The 14,327-nt window shown below is 44.3% G+C and overlaps 1 protein-coding gene across 3 annotated transcripts in view; it reads left to right on the forward strand.

Annotated features, from left to right (window-relative positions):
* Nucleotides 1–13,354, forward strand: part of plgrkt (plasminogen receptor, C-terminal lysine transmembrane protein) — a 45,663-nt gene extending 32,309 nt beyond the window's left edge. For all 3 annotated transcript variants that reach the window (XM_052020102.1, XM_052020105.1, XM_052020103.1), the window contains exons 3-5: nt 5,719–5,849; nt 8,162–8,271; nt 13,089–13,354. In XM_052020102.1, the coding sequence (XP_051876062.1) occupies nt 5,719–5,849; nt 8,162–8,271; nt 13,089–13,210 (363 nt within the window). In that variant the 3' untranslated portion in view covers nt 13,211–13,354. The remainder of the gene's footprint in view (nt 1–5,718; nt 5,850–8,161; nt 8,272–13,088) is intronic.
* Nucleotides 13,355–14,327: the final 973 nt, after the last annotated feature.

Genomic DNA, 14,327 nt, shown 5'->3' on the forward strand with positions numbered 1-14,327 from the left:
GCCCTAGCTCCCTTAGTCTCTCCTCATAATCCATACTCTCCAAACCAGGCAGCATCCTGGTAAATCTCATCTGAACCTTTCCAACGTTTCCACATCCTTCCTATAATGAGGCGACCAGAACTGGACACAGTACTCTTAAGTGTGGTCTAACCAGAGTTTTGTAGAGCTGATTCATTACCTTGCGGCTCTTAAACTCGATCCCCCGACTTATGAAAGCCAACATCCCATAAGCTTTCTTAACTACCCTATCCACCTGCGAGTCAACTTTCAGTAATCTGTGGATATGAACCCCCAGATCCCTCTGCTCCTCCACACTACCCAGAATCCTGCCATTAACCTTGTACTCCGTCTTGGAGTTTGTCCTTCCAAAGTGTACCACCTCACACTTCTCCAGATTGAATTCCATCTGCCACTTCTCAGCCCAGCTCTGCATCCTATCAATATCCCTCTGCAATCTCCTACAGTCCTCCACACTATCCACACCTCTGACCTTTGTGTCGTCTGCAAACTTGTTAACCCACCCTTCTACCCCCTCATCCAAGTCATTAATAAATATCACGAAAAGTAGAGGTCCCAGAACCAACCCTTGTGGGACACCACTAGTCACAGCCCTCCAATCTGAAGGCACCCCCTCCACCACAACCCTCTGCTTTCTACAGGCAAGCCAATTCTGAATCCGCTCGCCCAAGCGTCCCTGGATCCCATGCCCTCTGACCTTCTGAAGAAGACTACCATGTGGAACCTTGTCAAACACCTTACTAAAATCCATGTAGACATCTACTACACTACCCTCGTCAGTCTTCCTGGTCACCTCCTCAAAGAATCCTATCAGGCTTGTGAGACATGATCTTCCCTTCACAAATCCATGCTGGCTGTCCCTAATCAGTCCATGATTCTCTAAATGCTCATAGATCCTATCTCTAAGAATCCTTTCCAACAGCTTGCCCACCACAGACGTAAGGCTCACTGGTCTGTAATTCCCTGGACTATCCCTATTACCTTTTTTGAATAAGGGGACAACATTTGCCATCCTTCAATCCTCCGGTACCATTCCTGTGGACAACGAGGACTCAAAGGACCTAGCCAATGGTTCAGCAATCTCCTCCCTCACCTCGCGGAGCAGCCTGGGGAATATCCCATCAGGGCCCGGGGACTTATCTGTCCTAATATTTTCTAACAGCTCCAACACATCCTCTCTCTTGATAGCTACGTGCTCCAGAACATTAACCTTACCAACACTGTCCTCAGCGTCATCAAGGCCCCTCTCCTTGATGAATACTGAAGAGAAGTATTCATTGAGAACCTCACCCACTTCCACAGCTTCCAGGCGCATCTTCCCACCTTTGTCTCTGATTGGTCCTACCTTTACTCTCGTCATCCTTCCGCTCTTCATGTACGTGAGATCCTTGGGATTTTCCTTAACCCTACTCGCCAAGGCCTTTTCATGTCCCCTTCTTGCTCTCCTCAGCCCCTTCTTAAGTTCCTTCCTTGCTACCCTATATTCCTCCTGAGCCCTTTCTGATCCTTGCTGCCTACACCTTATGTATGCTGCCTTCTTCCTCCTAAGTAGATGTTCCACCTCTCTTGTCACCCATGGTTCCTTCACCCTGCCATTCCTTCTGTGCCTCACCGGGACAAATTTATCCCTAACATCCTGCAAGAGATCCCTGAAAAACGACCACATCTCCATAGTACATTTCCCTTCAAGTGTCGTCCCAATTTACACTCCCAAGTTCTAGCCTTATAGCCTCATAATTTGCCCTTCCCCAATTAAATATCTTCCTGTCCTCTTTGCTCCTATCCTTGTCCATGACAATGCTAAAGGTTAGGGAGCGGTGGTCACTGTCCCCCAAATGCTCACCCACCGAGAGATCTGTCACCTGACCCAGTTCATTACCTAATACTAGATCTAATATGGCATTCCCTCTAGTCGGCCTGTCAACATACTGTGACAGGAATCCATCCTGGACACACTTAACAAACTCTGCCCCATCTACACCTTTGGCACTAAGCAGGTGCCAATCAATATTTGGGAAGTTGAAGTCTCCCATGATAACAACCCTGTTATTCTTGCACCTTTCTAAAATTTACCTCCCAATCTGCTCCTCAGTATCCCTGCTGCTACCGGGGGGCCTATAGAATACTCCCAGTAGAGTAACTGCTCCTTTCTTGTTCCTAACTTCCACCCATACTGATTCTAGAAAGGATCCTTCTACATTATCCACCCTTTCCACAGCTGTAATAGTACCCCTGACCAGTAGTGCCACCCCTCCTCCTCTTCTGCCCCCCTCCCTATCCCTTTTAAAACACTGGAATCCAGGAATACTCAATATCCATTCCTGCCCTGGTGACAGCCAAGTCTCTGCAAGAGCCACAATATCATAGTCCCATGTGCTTATCCAAGTTCTCAGTTCATCACTCTTATTCCTGATACTTCTTGCATTTAAGTAAATGCACTTTAGCCCATCCACCTTTCTACTTTTATACCCTGTACTCTGCTTCTCCTTCCTCAAAGCCTCTCTACATGTTAGATCTGACTTTTCCACATCCAGTTCTTCCTCTGACCTACCCCTCTGCTTCCCATGCCCCTCACAAACTAGTTTAAACCCTCCCGAACCATCCTAGCAAACCTGCCTGCAAGGATATTGGCCCCCCTCGGGTTCAGGTGTAACCCGTCCTCTCTGTACAGGTCCCACCTTCCCCAGAAGAGATCCCAATGATCCACAAATCTAAAACCTTCCCTCCTGCACCAACTCCTCAGCCATGCATTCATCTGCCATCTCCTCCTATTCTTACCTTCACTATCACGTGGCACTGGCAGTAATCCTGAGATTGCTACCCTTGAGGTCCTGCTCTTTAGCCTTCCGCCTAGCTCCCTAAACTCACTTTTCAGGACCTCATTCCCTCTTCCTACCTATGTCATTGGTACCAACATGTACCATGACTTCTGGCTGTTTTCCCTCCCGCTCAAGGATAATGTGGACCCGATCAGAGACATCCCGGACCTTGGCACCTGGGGGCAACATACCATCCGGGATTCATGCTCACTTCCACAGAACCTCCTATCTGTTTCCCTGACTATCGAGTCCCCTATCACTACTACCTTCCTCTTCTCCTCCCTTCCCTTCTGAGCAGCAGGGCCAGTCTCAGTGCCAGAGACCAGGCTACTGCTGCTTGATCCCTGCAGGTCATCCCCCTCAACAGCTTCCAAAGCGAAAAACCTGTTACTGAAGGGAACAGCCTCCGGAGTCCTCTGCACTATCTGCCTGTTTCCTTTCTTTTTCTTTTTCTCTCCCCTGACAGTCACCCTTCTATCCGCTTCCTGAATCCTAGAAGTACGTAGACCCTTAGCTTGTATAACATCCTAAGACTCTTTTCAGTGGCATATCAAACTCCAAACACTTGAGAATAAAATTTAGGCTGAAACCCAAGTGCTGTATTGAAGGAGTGCTGCACTATCACAGGTTCCATAGTATTTGGCACAATAAACCAATGTCCAGCACAGTATAGGCCCTTTGGCCCACAATGTTGTGCTGACATCTTATCCTGCTCTAAGATCTATCTAACCCTTCCCTCCCACATAGCCCCCTATTTTTCTATCATTCATGTGTCCAAAATGTCATGTGGATGTCCAAAAAGTAAAAAATCCCACAGCACCAGTTACTGGTGGCCTGGTCACAATTTATCCCTCAGTGAACATCACTGCATCTCCAGTTTGGCTAGAGCAAGCAACAGCAGGAAAGGTATATGTTAAAGTTGTGCGTTAAGGTTTGAGAGCCGGTTAATATATCTGGGCCTCCCAGATATGTTTCTTGAAAGCAGGAGTTTGCAATATGGCACATTGTCTGCATCTCACTGTTGGAGCAGTTTGGCAATTCCTTGATGGCTCATTTATTCAGTGAACAGGCTCATGTGAATGCAGCATAATATATACAACTTACGCAGAAGCCCAAAAACTCCAATGGCTCACTTGTTCAATAAACAGGCAGACCTTCATAGGCTTGTGTGAATGCAGCAAATATTTTGTTGGCACTGATGACACAGAGTAGATTTTGCACTATTAACACATGGCATCCAGATTAGTTACCAAAAGTTGGATTGCATGTGGCCGGAAAGGTTTATTTGATTGATGTTACAAAAAACAGTTCTTTTGGTCACTGTGAACAGATTAGATTCCTGTATTTCCTATGTTCCAAAAATGACAACACTTCAAAGGTGCACCTTGAAAGACAGGCATTTGTAAGCATATTTCCTTGTTTAATTTGGAGATATTTACTATCTCCCTTTCTGCCCCAGCCCTCACTGGGTATGCCCCCTCCAAACCTACAGGGCTTGTACAGCCATAGCAAACTGTCATCTACTGTTCTTTCGTAGGTGAGTTGTCCACTTATTTTTGACACCTCTCCATGAAATGAGGCATCATGGGTACAAAGCAACCATATGGGGAAGTGTGCATTTACTTTGCCACCTTTGTTGAACAATTTTCAATTAAGCTGTCCTTGAGGGACAGTTAGTAAATGCTGATTAAAGTTCTACACCCATCTCGCCCAACCCTTCAATGCACTGTTCAATTCCCAGAGTGCACCTTTCCATAACTGAATCTTGTAGCATTGATTTTAACAGGTTGGAATATACTGTGGTTAAGAAACAGAATTCAAATGAACATTAGTCAATAAATAATTATGTTTATATTCATGTTGCCTTATTTCATTCCACAATCTCTATTGTTGAGCTTAATTCGTTTTGTGACATCTCCCCTGACTAAAGCAGACTCCCCACATCATACCACCATCCACATACCAGGGATTCTCAAAGATGGTCACATTTTGGCCTGTTTGGAGTAGATTCCTGACGTTTACTGTACTTATTTGCTGGCATGTTATATCTGTCACTGAACATCAGCAGGTCACATTGGCAGTTTGATCTTCTGCAGTGGCATTTCTTTTGATGTTTAGACATTAGATCCCTAGGAGAGTGTTGATATTTGTCATATTTGTGAATTTTAATGTCAAACTTTCAGTACAGTAACTGACCATTGGTCCAAATAACCTGCATATGCTTGAGAAGTGCCTTAAATCGTAGATTTGGTAATTTTAAGTATAACATAGGGTATCACCTCACAAGAACACAAGAAAAAGAAGCAGGAGTAGGCCACCAGTCCCCACAAGCCATCCCTGCCATTCCAGCTAATCTATGCTGGCCTCAACTCCTTTTCTGCGCCATTTGCAATAACCCTCAATCTCTCAATGTTTCAAATATTTATCTTTCTACATTTTAAATATATCTAATGATTTGGTTTCCATCATCTGGAGGCAGAGAATTCCAGAGACCGACTACCCTCTGAGAGGAGACATCTCTACATACCTCAGTTTTAAATGACTGGCCTTTTATTTTGTGGCTATGTTCCCTTGTGCAGACTGTGTGTGAGGGCATCTGGTTGTGCTCACTTCCTGGACATTCATTTCCATTAACATCATTGGAAGTGACTGGGCTGGACCTGAGCCAGCCATAATAGTCAGCCATAATCTTGAATATTTTTAACTTTCTGCTGTTTCTCCTATAGTTCTAGAAGCAGCATTAAAAGCTATGTTTACTATGATGGCTGTCCAGTTGAAATGTATGGTGGTTAAGACTGGTTAGCTTTTTTGGGATAAAGTTGCTTTGTTAGATGGGGCATACAGTTTCCAATGTTTTCTGATAAACCTATTACTTTCTCAGCTGGAGAGGCAGATGTTGATGCAGAACGAGATGAGGCAGAGGCAAGTGGCAATGCAGATTGCATGGTCCCGCGAAATAATAAAGTACTTTGGAACTTTCTTTGGACTTGCAACTGTTGGTTTAACAATAGGGTAAGTATTTTTGAATGTTTTGAAATCACCAACTGGCTTCCTTACTGTGACGTCCTTTAGTACAAGATGATCCTCTGGAAAAAGATACCATAAATACAATTAATACAGAGATTGGTGAAATATGTCTCATTGTGATTGTTCCACTTCAGTGTTGCAAGTAGTAGCCTGCAAAATATTGACCACACCAGAATTTTCAGAATAAAATAGGAAAATAGTATTGCGTCCAACGATCAGAGCTGCTTCTGCTCCTGTTAGAATATTAATTCTAAAAAATATATACAAAGGTTAATATAGATTACTGCTTTTTTTAATCAAAATCTGAAATTCCAAAAGTAGGCACAAGGAGTATCTAGACATGAATAACTCATTGCTTGTCATCACTATGGGTGCTGTTTAGTATGTGAGGACATACACTAGCTGGTAGACCAACCGAAGAGCAGTCCAAAGTTAAGTGGGCATGCGTTTATGTTACTGGATGGGTAAGTAAGAGGCCTGGGTCAAAGATGCATGTCATGAAAATTGATTTTTCTGGTTTTGGCACTAAATTGAAAATCACTGAAATAAAATAGCAAAATTGGATCATCTTTGCTTTAATAGACAATTATTTTGGTTTTATTTCCAGTTATGTACAGTAGGATCCTGCTGATTTCACAACCTGCTGCTTGTCGATTTGCTGCTGACCCACAAGAAGCAGATCAGTCCTGTAAAAGAGATCTCTTCATCAGTCATGGAGATGAGCTCAAGCAGAGAAAGGGTTGTGGGAGATCATATCCCTTGACTATGAATAGTCCCATCCCAGCTACCAAAAATAGTGTCTCTACTGAGGCTACCAGCAACAAAGTTCAATTTATTTCAATTTACTGAAAAACAGTAATTGATTTTTAACATCAAAATGAAATGCTGCAGAAACTCGAAATGATTCACTGCCTTCAGCATGATATACTGCTTATTGAACTATGAGTTAATTACAAAGCCCATATGTCCTAACCTATTGACCCAATTTCAGTCAATAACTAACTAGTGGGAAGTACACATGTTGCTGGTCCATTGCATGTGTCAAGATTGACGGGGAAATGACATTGGCATTAGCCTGAATGGTGACAGGAAATGCCCAGTCCAATCTCCTCATGGGCAAAACTTCGATGAAAAAATACACAAACAATTCAAAATATGCCCACAATCACAACTTATATGTTACCTCGGTCAACAAATTGCAAATTTTTTTTTATCTGATCTACTTTCTGGGAAATCAAATCCCAAATGGGCACTGAGGGATTTAAGGTCAGTCAATAAACTGATATAAGTAATGGTGATTATTTCAGCTTGCCATTAAAAACTCCTTTTGTTCACTAATGACTTTCAGGAAACTTATTATGGCCTATATGTGACTCTATATTCACACCAGTGTAGTTGTTACTCGTAAGTGCAATAAGTAGTAGGTGCTGGCCTTGTCAATAAAGAGTAAGTAATAAAGCACATCTTGGCCTAAAACTTCATCCGCCATGTTTTTGGGTTTCATTACATGCCTAAGAAAACTCTAAAATGACTGTGAATTTCATTGATGCTGATTGAAAAGCACTTCCCCCATTCCAGGAACTGTGAAATTCCTTGCTGGTTCCAGCACAAAGGCTTCTTTAGCCCTTAAAGGCAACAAACATACAACACCAGAACACTTTTCCAGCTGCTAGAGACTATAATTCCCTTCACCTCTGCCTCTGATTCCTAAGGGCAGAGAGAGTTCTCCTGGGCTTACGTGCCTTGGAAGATTAGGTGACCCAGACAGAGATCGTCCAGGGCTAGACCCAGGTGGGAAATAGTCAAAGAACTCCAGATTCTGAATGCCCACTCTTTGGGGAAGCCTGTAACACCCATGCCCACTCTGCCTGCTCCTGTGGGCTGAAGGAAGAGTAGATGAAATCTAGTGGAGTGAAGAGCACCTCCTTAACGAGCATTGATCAGATGTGGCAGAGATTAGCAAATGTGGACTGGAGTGGTCCAAGGTATAGTTGGTTATGGACATAATAAGGTAAATGGGATTAGTGTAGATGGGTATAACAGGTGACATGGACATGGTTGGCAGAAGGGCCTATTTCTGTGCTGCACACAATCTATGACTTTGTGAGGTGAGGAAGTTGCGAGTCTGGTCCCAGGGTGCCTTGAAGATGTCCTTTGCACCTCCACCCCAACTACTGCAGTATCATCCATTAAGAGTGTGCAGATGTGGATTTTGGAAGGAAGATCTACAGGAACTAATTTTTCCTTCTTCAAATATTTGCAATTCAGATCTGACCTGGGCTGTTTTCTTTGTTCAGAGCCATGAAGAAGAAGTCACCAAGGTTTCTGGTACCCATTGTTCCCCTGAGCTTCATTTTTGCCTATCAGTATGATCTGGCATATGGAACGTTAATGATGAGAATGAAAGGTAAGATGCATCAATAGTGTAGCTACAGCTTCATTAGCACAGTCAAGGATTGGAGTTATTCTGTTGATAGGTTTGAGATTACACTAGGTTTTGTAATAGTGCTCCAGCTGGTAGATTGGATTAATAAGTAAAATTGTACATAACTGATCACAAGTCAAGTATTTAAAGATCACAAAAAAAGATGAAATTGATGTAGGTCAGCATAAACCAATCAAATTAAGAAAACAGGAGTCTCCCATTACACCTTCATGCCAAAAATAAACAGAAAAAATGTTGAATTAATTCCAAGCATTTAAATTTTCTAGCTCAGGATATTCCAAAGCACTTCACAGTGTAGTTGCCTTGAACAGCATTGTGAAAATGAATGGATAATCTGTTTTAGAGGTGTTCATTGAGGGATGAATATTGGCCAGAATTCCCAGGGAACTTAAACCATCCTGGTTTCCTTGGAAATAATGAAGATGAACAACACTATGATGGTGGAGGAACTCAGCAGGCCAGGCAGCATCCGTGGAGAAAAGCGGGCAGTCAACATTTCAGGTTAGGACCCTTCTTCAGGAATGAAGATAGGAAAAGGGGAAGCACAATAGGGAAAGCCCAATATACAGGAGGGAAAAGCACAGCAGTGATAGGTGGACAAAGAGGGGAAGCAGGGTGGGCACAAGGTGGTGATAGGTAGATGCAGGTAAGAGATAGTTATGGCCAGGTGCGGGGGAGGAAGGGAGAGCAGATCCGCCAGGGGATGGGTCAAAGGTAAGGAGAGGAAGGAAGAAAAAGCACAGAAAAAAGAGAGATGGGCTAGGAAAGGGAAGAAGAGAAGAAGCATGGTGGGGGTGGGGAGGGTTGTGGGAAGGGGATGGGGATTACTTAAAGTGGAAGAATTCAATGTTCATGCTGTTAGGCTGCAAGGTTCCAAGACGGAAAAGGAGGTGCTGTTCCTCCAGTATGCACTTGGAATTCTCCTGGAATGCAGGAGGCCGAGGACTATCAAATCAGTGATAGTGTGGGAGGGGGGAGTCAAAGTGACAGACAGTTACAGACAGAGCACAGGTGTTCTGTGAAATGGTCACCTAGTCTGCGTTTGGTCTCACCAATGTAGAGGAGATCACACTTGGAGCACCAAAAATGCAGTAGATGATATTAAGAGAGGTGCAGGTGAAGCTCTGTCTCACCTGAAAGGACTGTTTGGGTCCCTGGATGGAGGTGGTGTAGAGGCAGGTGTTGCACCTATGGTGGGGGCAGTGGAAAGTTTCCGGGGTGGGAGTGGGATGGGTGGGGGTGAGGGGTGAAGAGTGAAATGGGGAGTCGTGGAGAGAGCGATCCCTGCGAAAGATAGAAAGGGGTGGGGAGGGGAAGATATGCTTGGTGGTGGGGTCCTGTTGGAGATGGCGGAAGTGGCCGAGAATGATGTGTTGGATACATAGGCTGGTGGGATGAAATGTGAGGACAAGGGGGACCCTATCCCTGTTGGGTCTTGGAGGGGTGGGGGATGAGAGTGGAGGTGAGGGAAATGGCAGAGGTATGGCTGCAAGCTCTCTTGACCACAGTCAGGGGGTAGCCCCGGTTAGAAAAGAAGTTGGACATCTTGGATGTCCTGGAGTGGAAAGCCTCATCATGGGACCAGGTGCAGCAGAGGCGGAGAAAAAGGGATAGCATCCTTGCAAGAGACAGGGTGGGAGAAGCTGTAATCAAGGTAGCTGTGGGCATCAGTGGGTTTATAGATGTCGATGGATAAGGAATCTCCTGAGATGGAGACAGAAAGATTGAGGAAGGAGAAAGGTGTCAGAGATAGTCCAAGTGAGTTGGAGAGTAGGGTGAAAACTAGTGGCGAAATTTATGAAACTGTCGAGTTCCGCACGGGTACAAGAGGTGGCACCAGTGCAGTTGTTCATATAGCGGAGAAAGAGTTGAGGAGTGGGCTGGAGCAGGCTTGGAACAGAGACTGTTCAATGTAGCAAACAAAGAGGCAGGCATAGCTGGGGCACATGTGAGTGCCCATAGCTATGCCCTTGGTCTGTAGACAGTGAGAGGAATCAAAAGTGAAGTTGTTAAGGGTGAGGACAAGTTCAGCCAGGCGGACGAGTCCTCCTTGTCCTCACATTTCATCCCACCAGCCTACGCATCCAACACATCATCCCCCGCCACTTCCACCTTCTCCAACGGGGCCCCACCATCAAGCATATCTTCCCCTCCCCACCCCTTTCTGCCTTTCACAGGGACTGCTCTCTCCGCGACCCCCTAGTTAATTCTCCCCCCCCACCCATCCCACTCCCACCCCAGGAACTTCCCACTGCCCCCGCCATAGGTGCAACACCTGCCCCTACACAACCTCCATCACCTCCATCCAGGGACCCAAACAGTCCTTTCAGGTGAGACAGAGATTCACTTGCACCTCCCTTAATACCATCTACTGCATTCGGTGCTCCAAGTGTGGCCTCCTTTACACTGGTGAGACCAAACGCAGACTAGGTGACCATTTCGCAGAACACCTGCGCTCCGTCTGTAACCATGATCTGCATCTCCCTGTTGCCAGTCACTTCTACTCCTCCTCCCACACTATCACTGATATGTCAGTCCTCGGCCTCCTCCACTGCCAGGAGAATTCCAAGTGCAAACTGAAGGAACAGCACCTCATTTTCTGTCATAGAACCTTGCAGCCTTACGGCATGAATATTGAATTCTCCCACTTTCAGTAATCCCCACCCTCCTTCCCCACAACACCCCTCCTCCCCACCACCATGCTTCTTCTTCCCTTTCCTAGCCTATGTCTCTCTCTTTTCTACCCTTTTTTTCATTTCTCTCCTTACCTTTGACCCATCCCCCAGTGGATCTGCTCTCCCATCCTCCCCTGCACCTGCCTATCACTGTCTCTAACCTGCATCTACCTATCATCACCTTGTGCCCACCTCACCTCCCCTCTTTTGTCCACCTATCACTGCTCTGCTTTTCCCTCCTGTATACTGGGCTTCCCCTTTTCCTATATTCATTCCTGAAGAAGGGTCCTGACCTGAAACGTTGACCACCTGCTTTTCTCCACGGATACTGTCTGGCCTGCTGAGTTCCTCCGGCATCATGGTGTTTTTCATCTAGATTCCAGCATCTGCAGTCCTTTGTTTATCTTCCTTGGAAATAATCTTTTACATCTGACTGAAAAAGCCAGACTTAGGTTATCATTCAAAAGACAGCATCTTAAACAATGCAACACTCCCTCGGTACCACACTGAGAATGTCTGTCTAGATATTTGTGTTAAAGCCACTGGTGTGGGACTTGAACCGCAACCTTAGACTTTGAAGAGTGAATGTAACCAATTCATACATAGAATCATAGAATCATAGAACGGTACAGCACAATACAGGCCCTTCAGCCCACAATGTTGTGCCGACCTTTAAACCTGCCTTGATGTGATGTGGCTCTTCCATAGCACACATGTTGAGGCTGGTGTCTGCTCACATCAGTTTCTGGTATTCTCCAACCAGAAATTGATAGGACCAACAGAGAGGAGCTGTTTCCTCGTCGAGTCTAATCAAAACAGGAAAGTATAACAAAATTAAGATTGGCTCATTTGAGGATCACACGAAATATGGTGGAAATCTGGAACTTCTGGAAAGCTGCTGAGTCATGATTACAAACAATATACCAACTGATAATCAGATATTTTTGTTAACAAACAAAGGAAGTAGAAACAGGAGAAGGCCACTCAGCCCCTTGAGCTTGTGCTACCATTTAATAAGATCACAATCTGTTAGTAATCTCACTTATTACATCTTGCCAACCAGAAAAAGAACCATTTATGCCTACTCTCTGTTTCCTGTTAGCCAGGCAACCTTCTACCCACACAAAAATGTTACCACCTGCACCATGAGCTTTTGTTTTCCACAATATTCTTTGATGTGACACCTGATCAAATTCTTTCTGTAAATAGAAGTACAGTACATCCACTGGTTCACCTTTACTACAGGACATGTTACTTCTTCTACATGTTACTATTCTAATAAATTAGTCATTCATGATTTCCCTTTTACAAAACTATGTTGAATTTGTCTGATGAATTTTTAAAAATGCTCTGCTGTAACTCTTAAATGATAGCTTCTTACATTTTCCCTGTGGTGGATATTAATCTAAGCTAAGGCTTGTGAAACCAAGATGATTGGATGAATTAGGATGAAGATCCCTCATGATCTATTTGAAGACTTGAGAGGAATGTCCTAGTCCTATTCTTTTATTATCTAGCTAAATTTGAATTTTTGAGTAATAGGTTATCAAATGATTAATTTTACATTCAGCAACTTAATTTTGAGTAATAGGTTATGAAATGATTAATTGCACATTCAGCATTGGTTTGAGACCATTACTGGTCCTATTATATGGGCTCAAACACATTGCTTTTTGAAGCGCTGCTAAAAATTTAACTTGAAGTAATTTGATTCCTGTCAATTCTTCTTCAACAATGTCAACACCAGGCTGCAAGTCACCCATTTATATAAAACTTTGTTTACTCTTCAGCCAGCTTCATTAAGGAATATACTGCCAAAGTTGTACTAATGAACTCCTCAACTTTTTACACCGACTGGTTCATGCCTCACAGAAGAATATAATGGTGTATTGTTTCTGAAGTTGCGTAAATTACCTTGATGCTGTAGCTGCCGTGTTCAGATTATAATCACCAGAAGAAGTAGTCTATACTTATTAAGAAAGGCATTGTGTGTGAATTCTCAGCTTATATGCATCTGTTTTCTGAATTAAGAGCAAGAACTTTTGCTGAGTGTTAAACATCTGGCAATAATATGGACATCATTGTCACAACTTTATCTTCCAGATGAGGCAGAGAACATAATTGATACAGAGCAAACACTACTTGAGATGCCAAAGGGAGTGCCAACATTTGAAATCATCGAAAAAGCAAGGAGGGCTCGCAGTACATTTTTCATTCAAAAGTAGGCTACCAGATAAAAAAAATGACCCAAGGCGTAGAATGTGGATCAAAGAGGAAGAATGTATGAATGGTATACACTTGTTCCTGTATGGATCTGTGAAATCAACCTGTAGTATTTGGCTTTAATAAATTATCCATTCTTTAATAAAGCCTCAAATCTTCTGGGAGAGTTTTTAAATACCTAGCTGAGTGACGAACGATCTGCTGGAGGAACTCAGTGGGTCGAGCAGTATCTGGGGAGGGAAAGGAATTGCGGACGTTTCCGCTCAAAACCCTGCATCAGGACCGAGTGTAGAGAGGGAAGATAGCCAGTATAAGGAAGATGGGGGGAATGGTGAGACAGGGCCCAGTAGGTGAATAGGGGACCCAAGAATAGTTCCATCCACCTACAGCTACACATTTTACCCACCAGATTCACCTCTCTTTTCCCCCATCTGGTTCCATCTGCCTACCTCTCTCCTAATGGTTCCCCTTATCACCTTCCTTACATATCTGATACTAGCACTGGTAGCCTTTGTGTTCCCACATATCACCCTTCAGCAGTTGTCCCCACCTTCACCTTCCCCACCCCCTACCTGGCTTTATCTGCCATTTTTTTTTGCCTGCCTCCACCCATCACCAACCTGCCTCTGTCTCCCACTCCACCACTCCCCCTCCCCTACCACTCTTCATCTGCCCATCATCCTTCACCCATCCTTGGTTCCCCAATCACCTACTGGCCCCTGTCTCACCGCTCCCCTTCTCCTCTTTATACAGGCTATCCTCCCTCTCCACACTCCGTCCTGATGCAGGGTTTCGACCCAAAACGTCTACAATTCCTTTCCTCCCACAGCTGCTGTTCGACCCGCTGAGTTCCTCCTGCAGATTGTTTGTTGCTACAGATTGTAACATCTGCACTCTCTTATGTCTCCATCTAGCCAAATGAACATGGGGGAATGTGGTGACAAATTCTACCTGTTAAGGAAAAGCTTGAGAAATACCCATTTCAATCCAGAACCAGTGGACTGCCTATGGCATTGCTCCTGATTAAGATTAGGAGCACATTTTACTGTGTGTGTGTGTGTGTGTGTGTGTGTGTGTGTGTGTGTGTGTGTGTGTGTGTGTGTGTGTGTGTGTGTGTGT

This window comes from Pristis pectinata, chromosome 7, assembly GCF_009764475.1.
Source record: "Pristis pectinata isolate sPriPec2 chromosome 7, sPriPec2.1.pri, whole genome shotgun sequence".
NCBI classification, from domain to species: domain Eukaryota; kingdom Metazoa; phylum Chordata; class Chondrichthyes; order Rhinopristiformes; family Pristidae; genus Pristis; species Pristis pectinata.